Source organism: Geospiza fortis, unplaced genomic scaffold (assembly GCF_000277835.1).
Source record: "Geospiza fortis unplaced genomic scaffold, GeoFor_1.0 scaffold40, whole genome shotgun sequence".
NCBI classification, from domain to species: Eukaryota; Metazoa; Chordata; class Aves; order Passeriformes; family Thraupidae; genus Geospiza; species Geospiza fortis.
In genome coordinates this window covers 23,003,358-23,023,090 of record NW_005054297.1, presented here as the reverse complement: position 1 = coordinate 23,023,090, position 19,733 = coordinate 23,003,358, and the positions used below count along the sequence as shown (strand labels likewise).

The following is a 19,733-nucleotide window of genomic DNA, read 5'->3' as shown; positions in this document are numbered from 1 at the left end:
CATAAAAATTAATTGGGTGTTTAAAAGTACATGTGGCAGTACTATGAAATATTGAAAGGTAAAAAAAGTTCTGGAGAGTCTTTTTAGGCACTTTAATAAGTCTTACATGACATGAAATACACGATGTTATTCCAGTGCTGAATAACTAAGTGTTTCACAAAGTTGCCGATAGTAACCATTCTCTGTTTTTGCTGAGGCAATCACCTTTTCACTCAGAAATATGAAAAGGAAATGAATTTTAGCTTAAAATAATGAAAAATAACAAGTGTTGTCTTCTTCCCTAAAATAGTACCTGCAGTCTAATTTTTTTCTTTAATTTCATGTAAACATGTCTATAGTGGCAATAATGTAGAGTGTATGGCAATGTATGAATACATATTTAAGTGACTTTAAAATCCCTCTCTTTTTTTTTTTTTTTTTTTGCAATCAATCCATTTTTGCTCAGGAAGAGAGACTATGAAGAAATGTGAAACCTATAGAAAAAAAGAAGACTAAATTAATCAGAAGCGTACAATAGATTCAGAGTTCCAGTTATTCCCTACAGATATGTTCAAAACATACGTGAAGTTTGGGAAAAACAAGCAAATTGGGCTTCACTGAAACAAGAAATGAAAATGTCTGTAGCCTAACAATTAATTTGGTGAAAACTCCAAAGTGACCATAAATACTTAGAAAAAGTCAGTCTTGGTATTAAATGGGCTCTTACCAAATAAATGGCCCTGAGTTTAGTTGAAGCATTTGTTCTCTGCTTTAGCCACCTGAGATGGTAGTTTGTTCACTTTTGTTGTCTAACCAGTCACCAGAGTGAGACAGGAGCTTCACAGAGAGTGAGTTTCCCATCTGCTGTCAGCTCCCATCCTCATGTGCGTGCACACACAGGCAGAATGTCTATATTGCTACTTAGGGGCAATGCTTTAAAGGCTTTGTGCTGCCCTGTGCAGTCCTTAGCCTACACTGGCTCACTGCAGTCAGAAATTGCCCTGCTTCGCCAGCAGTTCTTAAAGCTCCTCTGGGTACTGACCTTGAACCCTTCACAGTCCCCAGAAATGAGATCCAGGAAAAGTGAGATGAGACAGGGACTCAGCTGGTGTCCCACAGTACCTTAGCAGCCCTGGTGAGCAGCAGCTGTCAGAGAGTTTATACCTGGCTAGCTGAGTTTTAGTGAAGCTCATCTGAGCCATCAAATGTGGAGATGGCTTTATATTTTTATATCTACCTCCTGTTCTTTTGTATATGCTGAAGTTTTCCCTGTAGAGTTCACAAATTATCTGCATCATATGTGAATCCTTTTCAGAATATCTTGGCTTAAAATAAAGTGCATTTTTGTAAATTTAATAAATGTATAAAGCAATTGCTTGTGTATATAAAGCTTCCTCAGTCTTATGGCAGATACTGAATCTTACATTAACAAGCCCTAAGTCCCCTGGTAAACTGTTGTCTGATGAAACAGATAGCTCTGGTGTTTGGGGGCTGCAAAGGGCCTTAAAAGCAAAAACAATATTGACATTGACGAATAGATGAAATATTGGCCTTGCTGACTTAGTTGCTTTTAAGGTATCCTGCAGAGTTTTGCTGGAGTAGTTGCTAAACAAAACACACAGTAAGGTTTTTGAAACAAGATATTATAAGAAGTTTCTAGGACATGTTCAAAGGAAACTGAAGTATTTTTGATGTTCTCACATTCTGTGAGATCCTTCAAAAAGCATGGTGTAAGTGTGCTGTTATATATACAATTTTTATACAATTTTGGTAAACGAACGAGCACGCATTTGTATCCAAGAATTAAAATGTACTGTTGATCTAATGCTTTAATTGCCTAATCAAGATATCACAGTCAGTTAACTTAGTGCAATTTAAACTGTATTTACACTTATGTAAATTATCTAATTATTCCTTGTTGTTATTAATGATGCTACTGAAGCAGTTTTAAGCCAGCATCTTATTATCTACCCTTTTCTCTGGTGATGTGCTCACCCTCTTTATGTGCTGCTCCACTGAGTTCAGTTTTTGCCATCAGGAGTACAAAGTAGGGGATGAGGGTTTTTTCCTTCCAGGCCTAGTTTATTAGGTTCTTTAATCCTTCCCTGTGGATGCTATGATTTCCTTTTAAGGAGAGAACCATGCAGCTACACACAGCTAAACAAAATGCAACAGAAAAAAAAAAACAGATAATGTAACTAAAGCTTAGAAGCACAGAATAAGCAGTAGCCAATTTCCCACCAGTAATTGTGGTGTTAGAGCTAGGGCAAACTGGACAATAATCATCAGCTCTTTAAGCAAGTTGCAGGCATGGTCTATGTTCCTTATGTATTTTACAGAGAGAGCAAATCAAGATAGAATAAGTTCAAGACACAGCACAAGTCCCATGTCCTGATGTATTTAATTTTTTTTTTTATAAAAACTGAGTTCCATTGCTAGGGATTGGCCATGCCACCCTGAATGGTTCAGAGAACTTCAACATAAATGAGTCCTTCAATCCTTATTTCCCTTGGGACTGAAATGTTCACTTGTGTAAAACTCTTGCTTTAAAAGAGTTGTCTGGTAATCTTAATAAATGAAGCACATCACCTTCAATACCAAGGGAAATTTCCTGTTAAGGGAGGCTCTTATCCTAGAGGGAATTTCCTTGTGGCAACCTGAATGTGTGTCAGTGAAAGAAAGCAGGTAGCATGCATCCTTCTTTAGAACATCTCCAGGTGTTCTTTTGGAAATTGGGTTCTTTAGTCTGAGTTTTAAGTATTCCCAGTTTGGCTCCAAACTGCAAAGTGAACCAAATTACAGGATGTACTGCTTACATATAGTTCTCTTTACAGCAGAACTAAAAGTCCAGCCCTACAGCAGAATTGATAGTCTGGTATGCCTAGAAGTCATATCCATATCAGAATATTGGTAGCTATTTTTATTTTGCCTTTTACTGATGTGGTATCTGCTGGTTTGGGTTTTATAGTGCTCCTGTATTCAGCTTTGACCACTGTAAGTTTTATTAACTCCTCTGTCATTTTTCTGTTGCTCTTACTTTCTTCTTTCAGCTGCTTCCAAGAAAATATGAACACAGAAATGTTACTCTAGAAAGAATTCAGAGCTCCAGCTCTCTGGTAGCCTTAAAATTAAGCTAAACACATTTCTTGGTGTTAAAATGCTGTCACAGTTTAAATTCCAGAGTCTGATGAGCATCTACCACTCCAGATGATGATAAATAGATCTAGGAATGTCTTAGGTAATCAGATAATTTAGCCAAATTCCATTTTTTTCAATTTTTCAATAATTTCTAAAAAATTCAATACACGAGAACAGTTACAAAACTGGTACATGGGTCAGTGGTGGCAGTTTCTCTGTTTGCTTGTCTGTGCTTTTCCTGTACCTATTCCATTTGTTTCCTAATTGTTCTACTTGGGCCTAAGCTGTGCCTTTGCAAGAAGCAGAAAAGAAACAAACCTTAGGTAAAAAGTTATTAAAATGTAAACAAAACCTGAAAAAAAAAGAGATATGTGGTTGCAATATTTCCATGAGAAAAAACTATCAGCTCTGCAGATCAAACTACAGCTAAATGCAAAAACACTTGTGTTTTTCCCAGGAAAGCCCTTGCTGGAGCTGCCATGGAGATGAGTAAGTTGGTTTTTGGAAAGATACTGCTGCTTGTGTAATTCTGAGTAGCTGGAGGAGGTAGCACAGTACATCTCTTGAAATGTGACTCACACAATGAAAAGTTTTTCCAAGGAGAATATTTTCTGCCCTGATTTATTTTTGCATTGCGCTTAGCTCGCTTACAACAGTAAATCTTCACATGGCTGGTTTTCAACTGTGCAGAGGACACAGATTTTTTTTAAAAAAGTTTGCAGGGAATGGCAGTAACTTTCCCACTCCTTTTGTTACACCTTTTTTTAAAAACAAAACCTTGGTCTGCTAATGGTGGGAAACCTAACACTAGCACAAAACTGGGGAGAAGTGTAAGTGACGCACAGTGTGTGAACCACATTTTCAGTTCATTGAAAAGGTGATCATGAGGGGAAGATTCATAGAGTTCTGGTCAGGACCAGTGGAACTTCTTAGACCAGTCAAGATAATGAGAGTATACTAAATACTCAGTAAAATGTGCTTTAAAATGAAAATTATATAATCTTTTGTTTTCCTATTCAGATATTTCTTAAATTCAGGTATTTCTATTGCAGATGTAAAGGGTATTTTTTTATATGTCAAGGAAATATCAAGGAAATATGAAATACAAAGGTTATGTGCTCTATTAAATCCATAATCTGCAGTTTTTTAACAGTAATAAAGGTGTGACAATTGTGTTCAGAATTACAGCATTTTGTCCATCTTTAAGGATCAGTAAAATGCTGTAAAGCAGATATAACCATTCCAGTTTTGAAATAGCTTTACACTTTCTAAGAGCAAGCAGCCATGTTCATGGCAATGATTTATTTCTCACTTGATACTGGCTAGTCCATTAATCCTTTACTTATGAAAGATATGAAAAGATCACTAGGACAATACTATGTGTTTATACAAGTAAAATGTATAGCCAGATGTACCAAGCCTTGTGTTTGAATCTGGATTCATGTGGCTGTCTATAGGAAAATGAAACAATTCTAAAGCTCCATTTTCCAGAGAGATTAAGAACAGTCCATGCCATCCTTGTTCCTTGTACCCACAGGTTACTATATTACCATGAACTTTGTTGCCATGTAAAGTAAAAAAATACTATGCTATATCCTCTGTCTTTTGATGCTGCGAGACAGGCAGCTGTTTGGGTGAGGGAGAGTGGTGGAGGAGTATTCAAAATAAGATGTATAGAAATGTATGGGTGTAGTCTGAGCCTAATCCCTTTGTCATTGTAAGAAAGCTGCCTGGAGCTTGGATCTACTAGTTAATATTCAATATAATATTTATTTATTTAATTAGTTAACCTTTAGGTCTTAGATGTTCATTTAATATTCAGTATGTCTTTCTCTTTCTTACCCTTAATGAGGCAACCTGCCAGACTAAAGAGAATGTGAAGAGCGTTAGTGATCCTGCAGAACAGTTGTGACAACTGAGAGAGATAGGAAAAGACAGGTTGATTCAATGTTTAAAACAAAGAGAGAAAAACATTACAAAGAAAAAAAAAGAAAAAACTCAATGTCTCCCTTTCTAAAGCTTTATTTATGTAGCAGCTCATTTATTTATTCTTTTTCTTGTTTTAAATAAAAAGTGAAAAGCAGATCCTATATCCATGATAAAACATGGTGTTCTTGTTTGATTAATAGCTCACATTGATGTTAGAAGATGTCTAATTATGCATCAGTGTTTGCCTCATTATGTAGAGGAACATCATCATAGCAGATAGTCTGTGAACAGAGAATGGTTTCCTTTTTGATAATTAATTTTCATTCTTCAAAGTATGTAACCAAAACAACTCTTTCACTGTAAGATTTCAGTAGACCTAAGTTTGGAAGCAAACTGTTTGTCTCAAATAATGAAATGGGGTAAACAAGGTACCTGACCTAATCTGAAAAACATTACTTAAATTGATTGCATTTCTTTGCCAGTAGGTTGTCAGAGAATTTCCACGAACTGCAGCTTTCTGAAAACCTCTTCAGCAATAATAACTCCATCTTCTTTCACTGTGCTCCTCGGCATAGCAGCAAGTGCAAAGGTTACGCAACTAACAGGGCTAACTTCTGCAGTTAAATGATTGAAACAATTTTGAGAACTACAGTTGTAGCTTGGTAAAAACCAGAAACTTTTTCATTTCAAAGTATCAGAAGAAGAGTTGTATTTCCACTCTGGACAAAATTGAAAAAAGAAAAACTCTTGAAATAACAGCAACAAGAAGAAAATGTTTGGATGTTGAAATGTAGCAATTGAGAGAAGGAACTGGATACTTGCTTCATCAATAAGTGTTCCTGGATGTTATGAAGGTCTGCATTCCACCTGTAAAAAAAAGCCTAGTATTGCCTAGGTGCTTTGTTATAGGAAATAGAACTCAGGAGATACGAAGGATAATTAGAAATCTATGGCTCCATGCTTTTAGCATTTGCACTGCTAGGAATTTGAGGCTTCTTTCAGTAGGTCAGAGAAACCTCATTGAGCATCTCCATGTTTCATCCTGTTGCACTATGCAGAGCACAGGTAAATTCATCACTCCACAGGAAAGATTTGGTACCTCAGAACTCCAGTTCCTCTGTCAGAGAGGGCATTTTTAAAAAGAAAAATATCAGTACAAAAGTTGGAAGACAACTTTACTATATTCTTGATATAACATCACATTTCAAATATAAGAAATAAGATATTGCCCACGATCTCTTGTGTTTTGAAATCTGAGTTTCAAAGTATATTTCAAAGGCTTCTCTTATTTACATCAAAAGTCCTGTGCACTCAGGGAAAAAACCTCAATTCTTGAGGAGAAGGACTCACTTGAAGCTCTATTTAGGACCTGACCAGCCTGTGATGGTTAGCACATAGAATGGAAAAGAACTTCAGAAGTACAGTGCTTTCAGTTAGTCAGGAGGTTATTCGAAGATTCTGTGAGTGGACAGCCATATTCCAATACCTTCAGGTAAGTCAAGCCTAATGTTTAGAACACTTGAGAATGTCAGTAGAATTACTCTGGGAAATAAGTGTTCTGTGTAGGGAGGTGTACCAGAATCTGATGCCGCTTTACTAAAAAGTAAATTATGTGTGTTCTGTGAGTCCTATTTCCAGTGCTCCCAAGAACCAGTGTTACTGTCCTCTGCAAATATAAGGTCAGTGCCATCCTCACAGTGGTGTTTTACCAGTTCTCCAATACAAACTCTCCTTGGCATTTGAGAGGTTAAAAAGAGTGTAATGAGAGAAAACTGTTCTCTGGAGACAGCACCTATTGCAAAAGTTAGTGATATATTTTGGAGGAAGAACTAAAAGTATGTCAAAGATAGTTTTGGGCAAAACAGAGAAAATGTCAGTCAAAATACAGGTCTCAAAATCTGCAAGGCTGTTTGCAGTGTTAAAAATACATTACAGAGGTAAGTGCTGCTTGACAGGTCATCATTTACGATTTTTAAGGATCAATATTGTCAGGATGCAAAATTGTGACTGTGAAAGAAAGAGGATAGCATGTGTGAGTAATGTATTGATCTCAAGGAAAGTTTATCTTTCATGGATTCACTTCCAAATAACCTTCTAATTGGCCTTGCAACCTGGAAGAAACCTCACAATATACTTCCCTTGGGGACAAGTTACTGTATAAATACCTCTGTAGTAAACAGACCTGTTAAAAACAATCAAATTTTAATGCAGCAAGGTCACTCTTTTGACAGGTCTGTGCTACATAATTGTGTTCAGAGAATGACCTATATGAAGAAATTCTTCCCAGTTTAGTTGAAGTTTATTCCATCAGCCATGCTGCTCTTGTGGTAAAGCAATTCCAGGGAACAAAATGTTCTGCAAATGAAGGAGCCTGCTATCAGCTGTAGGAAAGACATGCTACCATACTACAGTGCCATTGAAAGTTTCAGGAGCTACCACATACAATTGGCAGTTGGAATAAATGCATTAAAAATCTTTCATTGTTTCCTTATAAGGAAGGAAAACTTGGAGCTGTGTCAGTATTACCAACCAGCTATCAAGCCAGCCCTAGATGCTTATGAGGTGGTTTGATGTACTGTGATGCATTACTGCAACCTAAAAATTAAGTGCTTCACTTCTTTTCCTGTTCAAAAACCTGAATGAAAAAGTACCTCAAGACGTTAATGATGCTTCCGTGACATCGGTGTAAGCAGTCACCACACCTCATATCTAGGTGTTCAATTACCTGAATACTCATTTTGTTGACAAAGGCGCTTCTCTGCTGGTGACAGAATGACTGGTAAGTCACAATTATCTGGGCACAGGGAAGTGGAACAAAGGAGTACCAGGATCTTTGAATGTCTCTATAGTTGGAGAAGTCTCAGCAAATCCAGCTTGCCTCACAGATTCTGCAGTCCCCTCGCTCCTTTCATGACTATATGAAAGCCCATGTGCAACAAAACAGATTTGTTCAGAGAAGTTTACCTTAAGTCTATCCTGAATGAAATCAAGCTGCATTCATCTGCTCTGTTCAGCCTCTTACTCTTAGTAATGCTGACCTTTCCAGGTTGTGGCAAAAGAATGTGCATTTACTATGGAGTTTGGAGATTCTCTCAACTTTAACAGGCTGTAGTTGAAATTGAGCATCAAAATGAGGGTGCTGTCTGGGAGTTCATAGTCATTGAAGTGCAAGGAATGAACAGAACAACTGAATGTTCAGGATACTCTCCACAGCCTTGTAGTATACCATGGAAGGACTTCAAGTCATTATTAACATCAGAAAGAGAAACTGCATTTTAGCTTGACTCATTATTAATATCAGAAAAAAAGAGATTGCATTTTAGCTTGACTCAAGCCAGTTAACCGAAACATCACAGCCAAAACAAGTTTCCAAGTGTTTGGCACAAGTCTCTGTGAGCAGTGCTACTTCCTGATCGGCAATAAATACATGGTGATCTCAAGTGACCATAGTCTTTGGTGTGCAAAACTGTTTGGAAAGAATGGGTTATCTAGTGCTAAAATAAGATGGCTCTTAGGTAATTGCTATTAAGTAGATATGAATTTTTCTTTTATTTATCAGTCTGTATCAGAACTTACCATACCCAATAGTTTCCACACTACCTGTCTGCTTCTGGAACTTCTTGTTGTCTGGAATGGCTATGGATTAGATGCTAAAATCTGTTCAGCAGAAAACTTCCCCATCCTTCCTCCAGATTTCCTTAGTCAGGACTAATTGGCAGAACAGCTTAGGTAAATACTGAGGTCAATGTTAGTCACTGATAACCCGCATGATGAGACAGTGTGCCCTCAGCAAATATGTGTGTGGTACAAAAATGGAGACAGGAATTGACACATTAAATACTATAGGAAGCTCAAGGATTGGGCAAAAGACATATCATTAAGTTCAACAATGAGTGATAGATTCTGCACCTGGGTAAATAACTCCATGTACCAGTAAAGATGCAAACTGGCTGGCTGGTGTGGTGTAAGGACCTGCAGAGATCATAGTGGGTACCAAGGGAATAGAAGAAGGTGTTCACCTTATATCACCAGGAAGGCAAACTGAATTGGGCTATGCTAGGATGAGAGTAATCAGCTAAAATTAAATTATGCTTTTTACACCATTGTTTCTGCACAGACCTGTAATTCTGCATCCAGTTTTGGGCTCTGCAATTCAAGAATGACTACAGCTGGAGTCAGCTTAGCTGAGGACTGGCAGGACTGTCATGGACCAAAAGTATGTGACCTTTGAGAAGAGGCTGACAAACCTGGGCTTGTTTAGTCTCGCAAAGCAGTAGCTAAATGGTGATCTAACATCTGCCCACAGTAACTTGAATGGGAATTGCAGAGATGACAAAACTAAATTCCACCTGATACTGGCAGATGGTATGAGGCACCAACCCCAGGATGCAGCTTGGAAGATTCAGTTTGGACTTTACAAAAGACTTATTCACAAGAACAGTAGTGCAGCAGTGGATTAGTTTACCCAGAGTTATAACCAGGGGACTTGTCCTTCTTGTAGATTTTGACTTGGCTGTGAAAAGTGGCAGCTGACCTGGTATAGACTGTGCAATCATTCTGTGTTTAACCAGCACTTCCAATCAACCTTCTGCAAATAGGAAACTTAGAGGGAAACTAGAAGAAAGGAATATGATGTACTGAAATTCATAGGCTCACCTCGTATTCTCTATTCAGACTGATTTGGTTTTATGGTAACAGACATACAGGCAGTGAAAGTAAAAAGAATGGTAATGCACTGGAGAGGGCTATTTTGTCAATTGCAGCAGAAGACAAGGAATAACTGAATAACCATAGGCCACTCAGTTTCCTTTATGTATTTTCTGTCAAGCTTAAGTCACTCATCAAAAGATTAAGCTGTTCTGGGAAAAAGATATGCTCAAGGCTTCAGGAAACAAAAGGAGGATATCCTTGCTAATTTTACCTGGGAAGATAATCCCATCTTGCAGAAAGGAACATAATAAAGTGATGGAATTCTTCTCACTATGAGAGCCATGGAGGGTGCATAAGTGTACTTGCAAGTTTGTCTGTGCATATTGACACAAAGCTCTTTGTTGCTGGCCAGAGAGTAAAAAAGATGGAGAAAAATCTTCTTGAGCTGGCCTCAAAGAAGCTGGCCTTGTGTATGTTGCAAGGCAAAATAGCCATTTTACTGCTTTAATTTTCACCAAGAGAAATAGTGGTTTGTGTATTGTTTTGCTGACCTAAGGCCACAGACTACTATCATTTTGGCCACATTGCTTCCTCCCATATTCCTGTGCTGAGATAACCAATATACTTTTTCTATTACTGTAAGGTTTTTTTGGACTATTTTATATGGTTCATGTTGGGAATTCCAGAGCATGGAATTACATACCTCTCAGTCAATTCAGGTTAGAAATAAACAGATTTAGTTAAAATTGTTTATCCAGGCATTTAGCCGACTCTGTTGCTGCTCTTTATTATTTGATAATTTGCTGGTCAGTGATCCTTAACAGAAATTGCTAGTACTTTTGAGCAGAAATCTGAGGTGCTACAGATGTGGAGAAGGGCTCTTTTACAGGCAAAGAGTTGGGGTGGACTTGCCTGGCTGGCCTGGAGTGGAGCTTAACAAAATGCTTTATTTTCTTTGTATTTTCCTTCCTTTTTCATGGTCCATGCTGCAGTCAAGCACATCCTGAAGACCAGCTCCAGCTTTCATGTAATCTTTTAAGTCTCCCTGTCTCATTCTCAATAACCCTGGAGGAACATTTCTTATCACGTGGTAACACAGGTACTGATGTGATAATGAAATACTCTCTGTATGCATCTCAACATGAGAGAAGAATTTCAGCTCTGCTTTTTACTACTACATGATTTTTTACCTGACTAAGACAGAACCCTGGTTTCCAATTTATTTCTGGGCACCAAATTAGGTAAATGGGTATTCTGCTTGAGTAGATCTTTAATTATTATGACTAAGCAATTGTGTCTCTGATATTATTTTAGAAAAACTTCTCCAGACTTGAAATTAAGACAGAGGAGGCCCATGCAGAACAATTACAATAGAGAATTTGTTTACAGGCTGCCACTAGAAGAGACATAATGCTTCCCTTTATCATCACTTGTCAGAGCAGTGACAGCTTGTAAACAGCCTGCCCATGAATTATTCTTTATTTGTCACCCTTGTGCCAGCTCTTGCCCTAGCAGGTGCCTGGCGTGTGTCAAACTTACATTTCAGGGATTCATCTGATCAGCCCTGGAAAGAAAAGTATGATGTATTTTCTTTTCAATTATGAATTAGATATTTGCTCCCATATCTAATGGAAGGGGCTTTGGCTTCTTTATATGCAAAAAGTACCATTTATAGCTTACTGTAGAATTTAAATACTAGCTTCTCTCTCATGCCCAATTCTGAGAGTGGAATTTATGTAATACTATTGAATATAAATTAAACCATCCTACCTCCCTGTTCTATTGTCATGACAAATCTGTTCAAATCTGATTTCCTTTGGTAATGAATGGGCTGTCCTCTGGACATTTATATGTCTTTTTATTACAGGTTGCTTTCTATTTTATACACTGCATTATAATTTCTTTAAAATAATTTCTCTAGCATTACCGTTTTGTACTAACATTGAGTCACGCATGTTCACTTGTCTACTTGAGTTTGCTTCATTGTAAATGTGTATGTGTAACATACAGGGTTTGTGTGTGAGATGCTTCTTCTGCAGGTAGCATTAGCAACAAAATAGTTGGGATCTGTGAGAAAATGCAGTTGTACTATAGGAAATAAAATATTTAGTGTTCTCTTCTGTGAGGGAAATTTATGGAGTTCTGTGAAAAGGGGAAGTTTATTCTAATAGGTTTGGCAAAAGATAAGATTTTAAAAATCTAAATGTGTTGGTAATCACAAACACTGACATTATTTTTTAATCAAAAATGTGGTTCAAAATGAAAGATATGTTTTTTACTGTATATATTAGTAGTAGAAAATACTACAGTTTTCTCTAAAACTACTACTGTTCTACTGTCTCTGGCTATTACTCTGTGTTTATTTTTGCTTTTAGAGATTGGTAACAGATAGTGCCTCAAGACATTGTAGGACAAATTAGAGTATGAGATCACTTTTGTAATGATTTAAGTTTAAAAAAATCGGTAGTTATGGATCCAAAAGGGAATTTGTTTCCTTCACCTTAAGATATTTTCATTCTCACAACCATATTGGAGTTGGGCATTGAACTTAAACACTTTTTGATGTTTTTGTAGTTATTTTAGTTATTGAGAATTTTTTCCCAAATAAATTCCCAAACCCCCTTCCTTGCCATATCTCAAAACTAAAGATGCAGTAGGTACTCTTGCAGGCCTCTATTTGACTCTGTCATGACTTACTGTTAGGATATTACTAACATATAACTGGTCTATAAAATGTAGATACCTTATGTCTCTCTAGTAAACCATATACTTTGGTTTGTATGTAGACCTGGTCTTTTAATATCACTTGCCTAACTAAGCTCTATAAAATTCACAAGTCATTACTTTTGTTTTCTTCCTTACTACTTCCAGATATGTCTAAATGAGGAGGCATTTGGAATTCTGTGTAAAAAGGATGTGCAAATTTTGTGTGTTTCTGCTTTTTTCTACTTGTTCCTTAGCAACAAGGAGAAAATGTTAAAATCATTCAGTCATTGGACTAATTAAATAGATGACAATAATTTTGGGATATGTAATTCTGGCATCAAAAGATGTGCTGGATGTTTTAATGCAGTTTTTCACAAATCAGGTGATATACTGTCTAAAATGTGTGAAGAGCTATCTGAGAGAGAGGGAGGAAGGTGGTGCAGAGCTTTTGTTTGTTCCACAGAATTTCAGCCAAAGAAAAAAAAATTACAATTTAGAGACCTTTTTCCTGAGTTTGCAAGGAATCTAAAGCAATGAAAGAACAGTATGAACTACCATCAATTTAATAAATTTCAAGCTCCAATACAACTAATGACAATCAAATCATATTATTCAACTCTATTGTTATGTAGCAATTGATATAAGAACAGAAAAGAATGTATTATAATTTGATAGTTTACATCATCTCCCCCTGAAGTGTTTTCCTGAGATGATAGGCGCTCAGCGTTCAGAATTTGCTCACTGAAAGATGTGGAACGAATGAAATTAATTCCTTTGTATGAGACTGAATTTCAGTGAATTAATTTGGCTCAAGACAAGTGATAACCATCAGAATGCATGAAAAGGGTGCATTTGTATTAGTTCATTTAAACAGCAGTGCTGGCCATGTTCAAACTGCCTGCTGTAAGGGCCTTCCCCTACCATTGTGACACCCAGCTAGTGAAGGCCCAACTCATGTGCCTGCAGGCACCAGAGAGCCTAGCAACACAATTTGGATTGTCCAAGTAAGGCTCCTGCTTCTCTCCATCAGAGCATTTAGATGCTTTCTTGGTAGCTGCCTTCATCTACAAAGAGGGGAAGTGCCTAAAAACAGGGAAGAGTAAAGCAGTTGTGTATGACACAATAATGAAATTCAGAGCTATGTTGTAGCTGGACAACTCCTCTGATCAACCAGAGTCTCACCAGTGAGCCCATCTCTGAGGGTAGGCAGGTGATGATGGGGGATTTGTGCCGTAGCCAAGGCATTTAGTGGCTGCTTCCAGAGCTGGAGAGATGAGTTCTGGCTGAGCAGCCCAGTTATTTTTTAGTGCTTGTCTGAGCAATGTGCAGCAACGTGGCCTTGCTCTTGGTGCTTGGTCCCTATGCACTATTCAGTGCAAACAAACTGAGGACCTGTGGATGGAAAAGGAGAAGGGTTAGGTGACCTTAGAGAACTGCAGGAAATTTCTGGTGTCTGAGGACTAACAGAACCTATGGTACATAACTGATTAGATTTGATTTACTTTGGAAATATGTAATAACCTGTCACTTTGGAGCTTTTTCATTTTTCATGGCTATTAGCTAATACAATTTACAATATAGAAAAAAATCCAGACTAACAGTCCTAACAGACTTTCTTATATTACCTGCAAGGTCTTTGTATCTTTGTTTTTAAGGTCTATTTCCCTTCTTCTCTATTTCTGTGCTATGGGAATAGTCTCAATGGAGCTCATAAAAACAGAAAAACAGTTCAATAAATATACACTTTAAACAGTTTTGCCTGTGGGCACAAAATGATCCAGGGCTTGAATAAACCTCAGTTCAGTCACAAAACTGAATTGTAGCTGGTAGCTAAAATGAGTCAGAGTAGCACACAGGCCTTGTCCTGTGAATATGATTGGTCACACAAAACCTGCCATTCAAGACACAGAACATCTCTTGGCATTGTTACTGTTGGGACTTTACTGAGTGTGTAAATAGTGAAATGGGACGGAAAAAGGGATAATTCTTTTCTTCTTATTTAGGAATTTAAATGTGTATTCTACAGTCAGGCACAGAGCAGAAGACAGAAACTTTCTATATTTATCTGAATGTCATTATTTTTGGTTTTGTCTCAGACTTGGCTTTCCTCACTTGACCTAATACTTCTCCCAGGCAGTACAATGAGCACAAACCTCTCTCTTGACTCAGGATATCTCCAGAATGTTGAGTTTCTCCTCCCAGAAGCCCCAGCTTGTTCTGTAATCAATGCAGTGGGATGTTCACAGTCCCTCTTCTGTGCCAGTGTGCATCAGGATTCCTCAGTATAGAGGACCATCCCGTGTAATACTCTTCCACTAAGTACACATCAGGGTTCTTCCTAACCTGCATGTAGCTTTGGAAAGTTGTATGTTTGTTAGCTAGGAAAATAGCAAGATGAAAATAAACATGTGGAGGGAGCTCTATTTCACTGGAGCTTAATTTTAATTTTACACAAGACCCTGTATCGTCTGTGCTGTGACTTGTTTGCTCATTGCCTTAAATGTGTGTGTCAGCATTATATACTCCAGGATCCTGCTAAATGGAAATCCTTTTGGCTAGTCCACAGCAAACTTCTTGCAATTTGTAATGGTGTAAGAACAGGAACAAGGCCTGTGCTGTCCGTGAAAGTCCGAAGAATTAGTAGCTGATACCAGAAACAAGAATAACCTGACAAAGCCATTTCTGTGAGACTTAGCTTGCAATCCTTAGCATCACTAAATGTAGCTTGTCAACCATTTTAATTATTAGAGACTAAGCTTTTCTCTCCCTTTTCCCCTGATGAACGAGATTATTATATTTTTCCAAAGTAATGAGTGGCAAGCTGAGGTGTTATAGCAAAGACAAAAGATCAGAACTTGTGTTTTAGATGTATTTACTAAGAGGCAAAACTGTAGGGTGTTTTTTTGTTGTTGGTTTTTTTTTATGATTCTTAGTGTGCATTTCTTGTCAGAAGAAAAAATATTCCCAAAGATGATGTTTAGCGATACAAACAGAACCAGATTTTGCAGATCAGAGAACCTATCAACTACTCTGCATTTCAGCCTAATTTTATTAGGAAGTCAGCTGTCTGTGTGCTTCATGCTGGTATCTAACTATTAAGATCTTTCTTCATGTCTGTTTCCCTTCCCATTACAAAAACAACCTCATTGTGTTAGTTTTATTTTTTAAATTTATTTCCATGCATAGTTCCTCACAATAAGTTGATATAGGAAACTGAATTGGAAATGTCACTGTTTATAAAATGACACGCCAGAATGTTTATGTGGCCCTGGGCTGCAGGAACCAGAGAATGGATGAATATCCTGCAGCCGTTTTGGCCATTGTATTGTAGATGGCAGGTTGCCAGCAACAACTGTGGCACAGTGTCAGTGTCTTCTTCTGTGTGATAAAAGAGAGAATATTTGCACTTTCTGAATCGTCTCAGGAGGATTTATGGCAGAGTTTGGAGGACTTGAAGTGACTAAAGATGGAAGTAGATAAGCAACTTGCAGGTTGTACACCAGCCTGTCCTTCTGTTGGCTCCTCCAGGCCTGGCACTGCTGATAGTTTTTTTGCCCTTCTTTCCAGAACATTTGAAAGAGAAGCTGGAGGAATACATGGTCCGCTTTGCCAAGGTGAGGATTGTGCGCACCAAGAAACGGGAAGGGCTCATTCGGACCAGGCTGCTGGGAGCCTCACTGGCTAGAGGAGAGGTCCTGACATTCCTGGATTCCCACTGCGAAGTCAACGTGAACTGGCTGCCACCGTTGCTCAGTAAGTGCATGAGCATTCATCAGGCATTAAAATCAGACATAGAACCAGTAATTGAAGCTGTGTCCCACAGTAAGCTAGACATACACTGTATCAAAGTGTTTGGAGTTCTGCTTAAGTTCTGACCTGTCTGAAGTGTCAGTGTGAGAGAGAACTCCAAGAAGCGTGAGCAGCTGCATTTTGTTCCTTGAGATTAAAGAATTTGTAAAATCTTCCAGTAATGCTTCAGCTTATAATAGTTACAATTCATTTTATTATTACTACTAGTAAGTACACTGCTATATCTAGTATAATGTCATGTCCTTGCTAAAGACCTAAAAAGGTTTGTTGTGCAGGTATTGTACTCCTTCCTAGTTTTCCACATTGCATTAAAACAGTCTTTGCTGTAAATATATCCAAGGCCTCGGTGTTAAATCCAATAGCAATAGCATTCACAACAGGAAGCTCAGAAACAATGATTTCCTATTGACTATTTTGCTGGATTCCAGCTGCAGCCAGCAAAGCTCCATTAATTGACGGAATGGAAAGAATCAATTGTTGTAGTCTAGGATTTCACTTCTGGAAACAATGTTCTCTTTTCTACGCACCATATATACATGCAAAGTATATATGCTTTGCAAAGTGAGTGCTTTTTGCTACCATAACCGAAGAAAATTTCTGAGTTGCCTAATAAAGGAATTTGTATTCATTAAAAAAGTCTACTGGAAGTACACAGAAGGTTATGGTTTCGCTAATTAATGGTTATTGTTCCTTGAATTCTGATGTTGGGACTCTTGGGCCACACAGTAAGCTGATAAAGCATTTGCAGCAACATGTGCATTCTTCTAATGAGCTATCAGTAGAGAGCAAGAAAAATACTATTAACTAGTTTCTCTTCAGATCAGTAATAACATAATGCACAAAATTCCAAATTTTTATCCTTCTTATCTTTCATATCAAATCATGCATACAGTTGTTTCCCTTGTTACCTCTTTGCCCTCAATCACATCTGCATTTTTAAAAATAACATCCATGTCTTCATGTAAAGCAGAAATGTCATAAAGGAGCAGAGAGAAATCCAAGTTGAGGCCAGTTCCCCTTGTTCTATCACTAGGAGAAGAGACCGACCCCCACCTCACCACAACCTCCTTTCAGGCAGTTGTAGAGAGGGGTAAGGTCTTCCATAACCCATTTTTTCTCCAGGGTAAACAACACTGGGTCACTCAGTTGCTCCTCATAGGACTTGTGCTGCAGACCCTTCACCAGCTCTACTGCCCTTGTGTGAACTCTCTCCAGCCCCTCAAGGTTCTTCCTGCATTGAGGGACCCAGAACTGGACACACGACTTGATGTGCAGCCTCACAAGTGCCAAGGACAGAGGGACAATCCCTGCCCTGATCCTGCTGGCCACACTATTGCTGACGCAGGCCAGGATGCCATTGCCTTCTTGGCCATCTGGGCACAGCTGGCTCATGTTCAGCCACTGTCAGCCAGCATCTCCAGGCCTGGCCCTTTTCCTCTGGGCAGCTTCCCAGATATGCATCTGTAGGCCTGTAGCGCTGCATGGGGTTGTTATGACGCAAGGGCCTCAATTCTTGATTCAGCCTGTCCAGATCCCTCTGCAGAGCCTTCCTGCCCTCCAGCAAATTGACAATCCCGTCCAACTTGGTGTCATCTGCAACCTGACTGAGGGTGCACTTGATCCCCTCGTCTAGATCATCCAGAAAGGTGTTTAAAAGTACTGGCCCCAGTACTGATTCCCTGGGGATCAACACCTCCAATCTTTCACCAGCTGGATTTAACTTCATTCACCACGACTCTCTGGGCTGGCCATCCAGCCACTTTTTTATCCAGTCAAGAGCACACCTTTCTAAGCTGCCAGCTTCTCCAGGAGAATGCTCTGAGAGACAGTATCAAAGGCTTTACTCAAGTCCAAGTAGACAAAATCCATTTCCCCACATCCACTAGGCAGGTTACCTGCTTATAGAAGATCGTGTTAGTCAGGCAGGACCAGACTTTCATAAACCCATCCTGGCATGGCATGATCCCCTAGCCTATGTGGTCTTCCATGAGATAATCTGTTTCATACATTTAGCTAGATTTCACCCTGTAAAAACCAAAAAATAAATAGATTGGCATCAAAGGATTCATAATTGCAGCCAGGTTGCAGTTGATATTGAACCCTCAGCCTCAAACCAGAAAACTGGAAAGATGAGAGCAGCTGCATCAGTGCCCCTCTGTTGTCAAGAGGAATGAAATCTTTCTCATTCCACATGTGGTAGAATACCTGTAGATAGCCAACCAGCCAGAGGACCTAGAAATGAGTCTTGAGGAATACTGAAGCCCAGAATCAAATCTGTTTTATTTTGAAAGAAAAAGTAGAGCATTACATAAAGGACAAATAGAAAATAAACATACATCTAGTATATTTCCCCTGTGCCCTGTTTTTCTAAAGGAGTGAGAGAATTTTCTTATAAACTTGAGATGATATTTTTGAGATATATTTACTATACTGAAATCAGATGACACCCGGCTGCTAATAATAGTATAGTTAATGTATGTTTTCAAGTGTTTATCTGAAGTCATATTTTGTGATTCACTCAGCACTGCATGTGACTGAAAGTCATTCAGGGAAACCACAACAGAGGATGAAGCTACCCTGTTTTAGCTCTGACTGAATCTGGCGTGTGTAGTGAAAAATCCTCAGCAAGTACATGGTTCAGCCCTGCTCTGGACTGGCAGTCTTTGCTGAGAGGAGCAGTGGTTTCCACTGTTCCAAACCAGGTTTTGTTCCAAGTGACACCTTGAAAGTTAGAGGTTGGGGAGGAGGGTGAGGAACCAAGAATAATCACTTAAAGATGGTTCTCAGAGCTATTGAAGTATCTAACTTACATATTTGGAATTAAGTATCAGCTTTTAGGCCAAAGAAAGACTGAGTTATTTCAGTACTTTTAGGGTATCTAAATGGCTTTGTGGAGCTGAGCCGCAGTTGTTTTCAGTTACAGTTACTTTTGGTGTACACAACTACAAACACCTCGGTTTTATCAAAAGACAAGATTTTCCTGTGGTTCCTTATCTCTAGAATATTTTGGAGGCTGAGAAGTACATTCTGCAGAATCACACTGCAGTAGGTAAGCATCATCATACTTGCAGAATTCTTGAGAGAGCTGCAGAAATGAAGACTGGGATTGAGCTTGAGCGTTGCTCAAAAAAATCTCCCCTTGGCTATCTCTACATGTGACTTGGAGACTTCAAATCCTTCAGTGTATTTAAAGATAGCAGCTTTTAAAGATGAAGAGAAGGATGCTAAAGCATTAAGAGTCTACCTTTGACCTGCTTCAGAAAAATCAATCCCATTTAGTTTCTCTACTCCAATCAATTTAGAAGGGGGGATCAGAGACGGATTGTTATAAACCCTATAACTATTAGGAGGGCCATCACAGGAAAGAGATTATGTAAAAGTGACTTTATATAATGATCACAGATAACACTATACAGTGTGCCAGTGAACATAATTATATTTGGCAATAGCAACAGTAATGCAGCCATTATCTCTGTGATGAGTTTCCTAGAATTTTGTGAGATCCTGTGCTTTAAATTTAT

General features: G+C 38.4%; 1 protein-coding gene across 1 annotated transcript in view; it reads left to right on the top strand.

Annotated features, from left to right (window-relative positions):
* The window catches only part of GALNTL6 (polypeptide N-acetylgalactosaminyltransferase like 6), a 273,134-nt gene that overhangs the window by 179,178 nt on the left and 74,223 nt on the right, over positions 1-19,733 (top strand). The window contains exon 4 of the mRNA XM_031066187.1: positions 15,970-16,155. Coding sequence (XP_030922047.1) covers positions 15,970-16,155 — 186 coding nt within the window. The remainder of the gene's footprint in view (positions 1-15,969; positions 16,156-19,733) is intronic.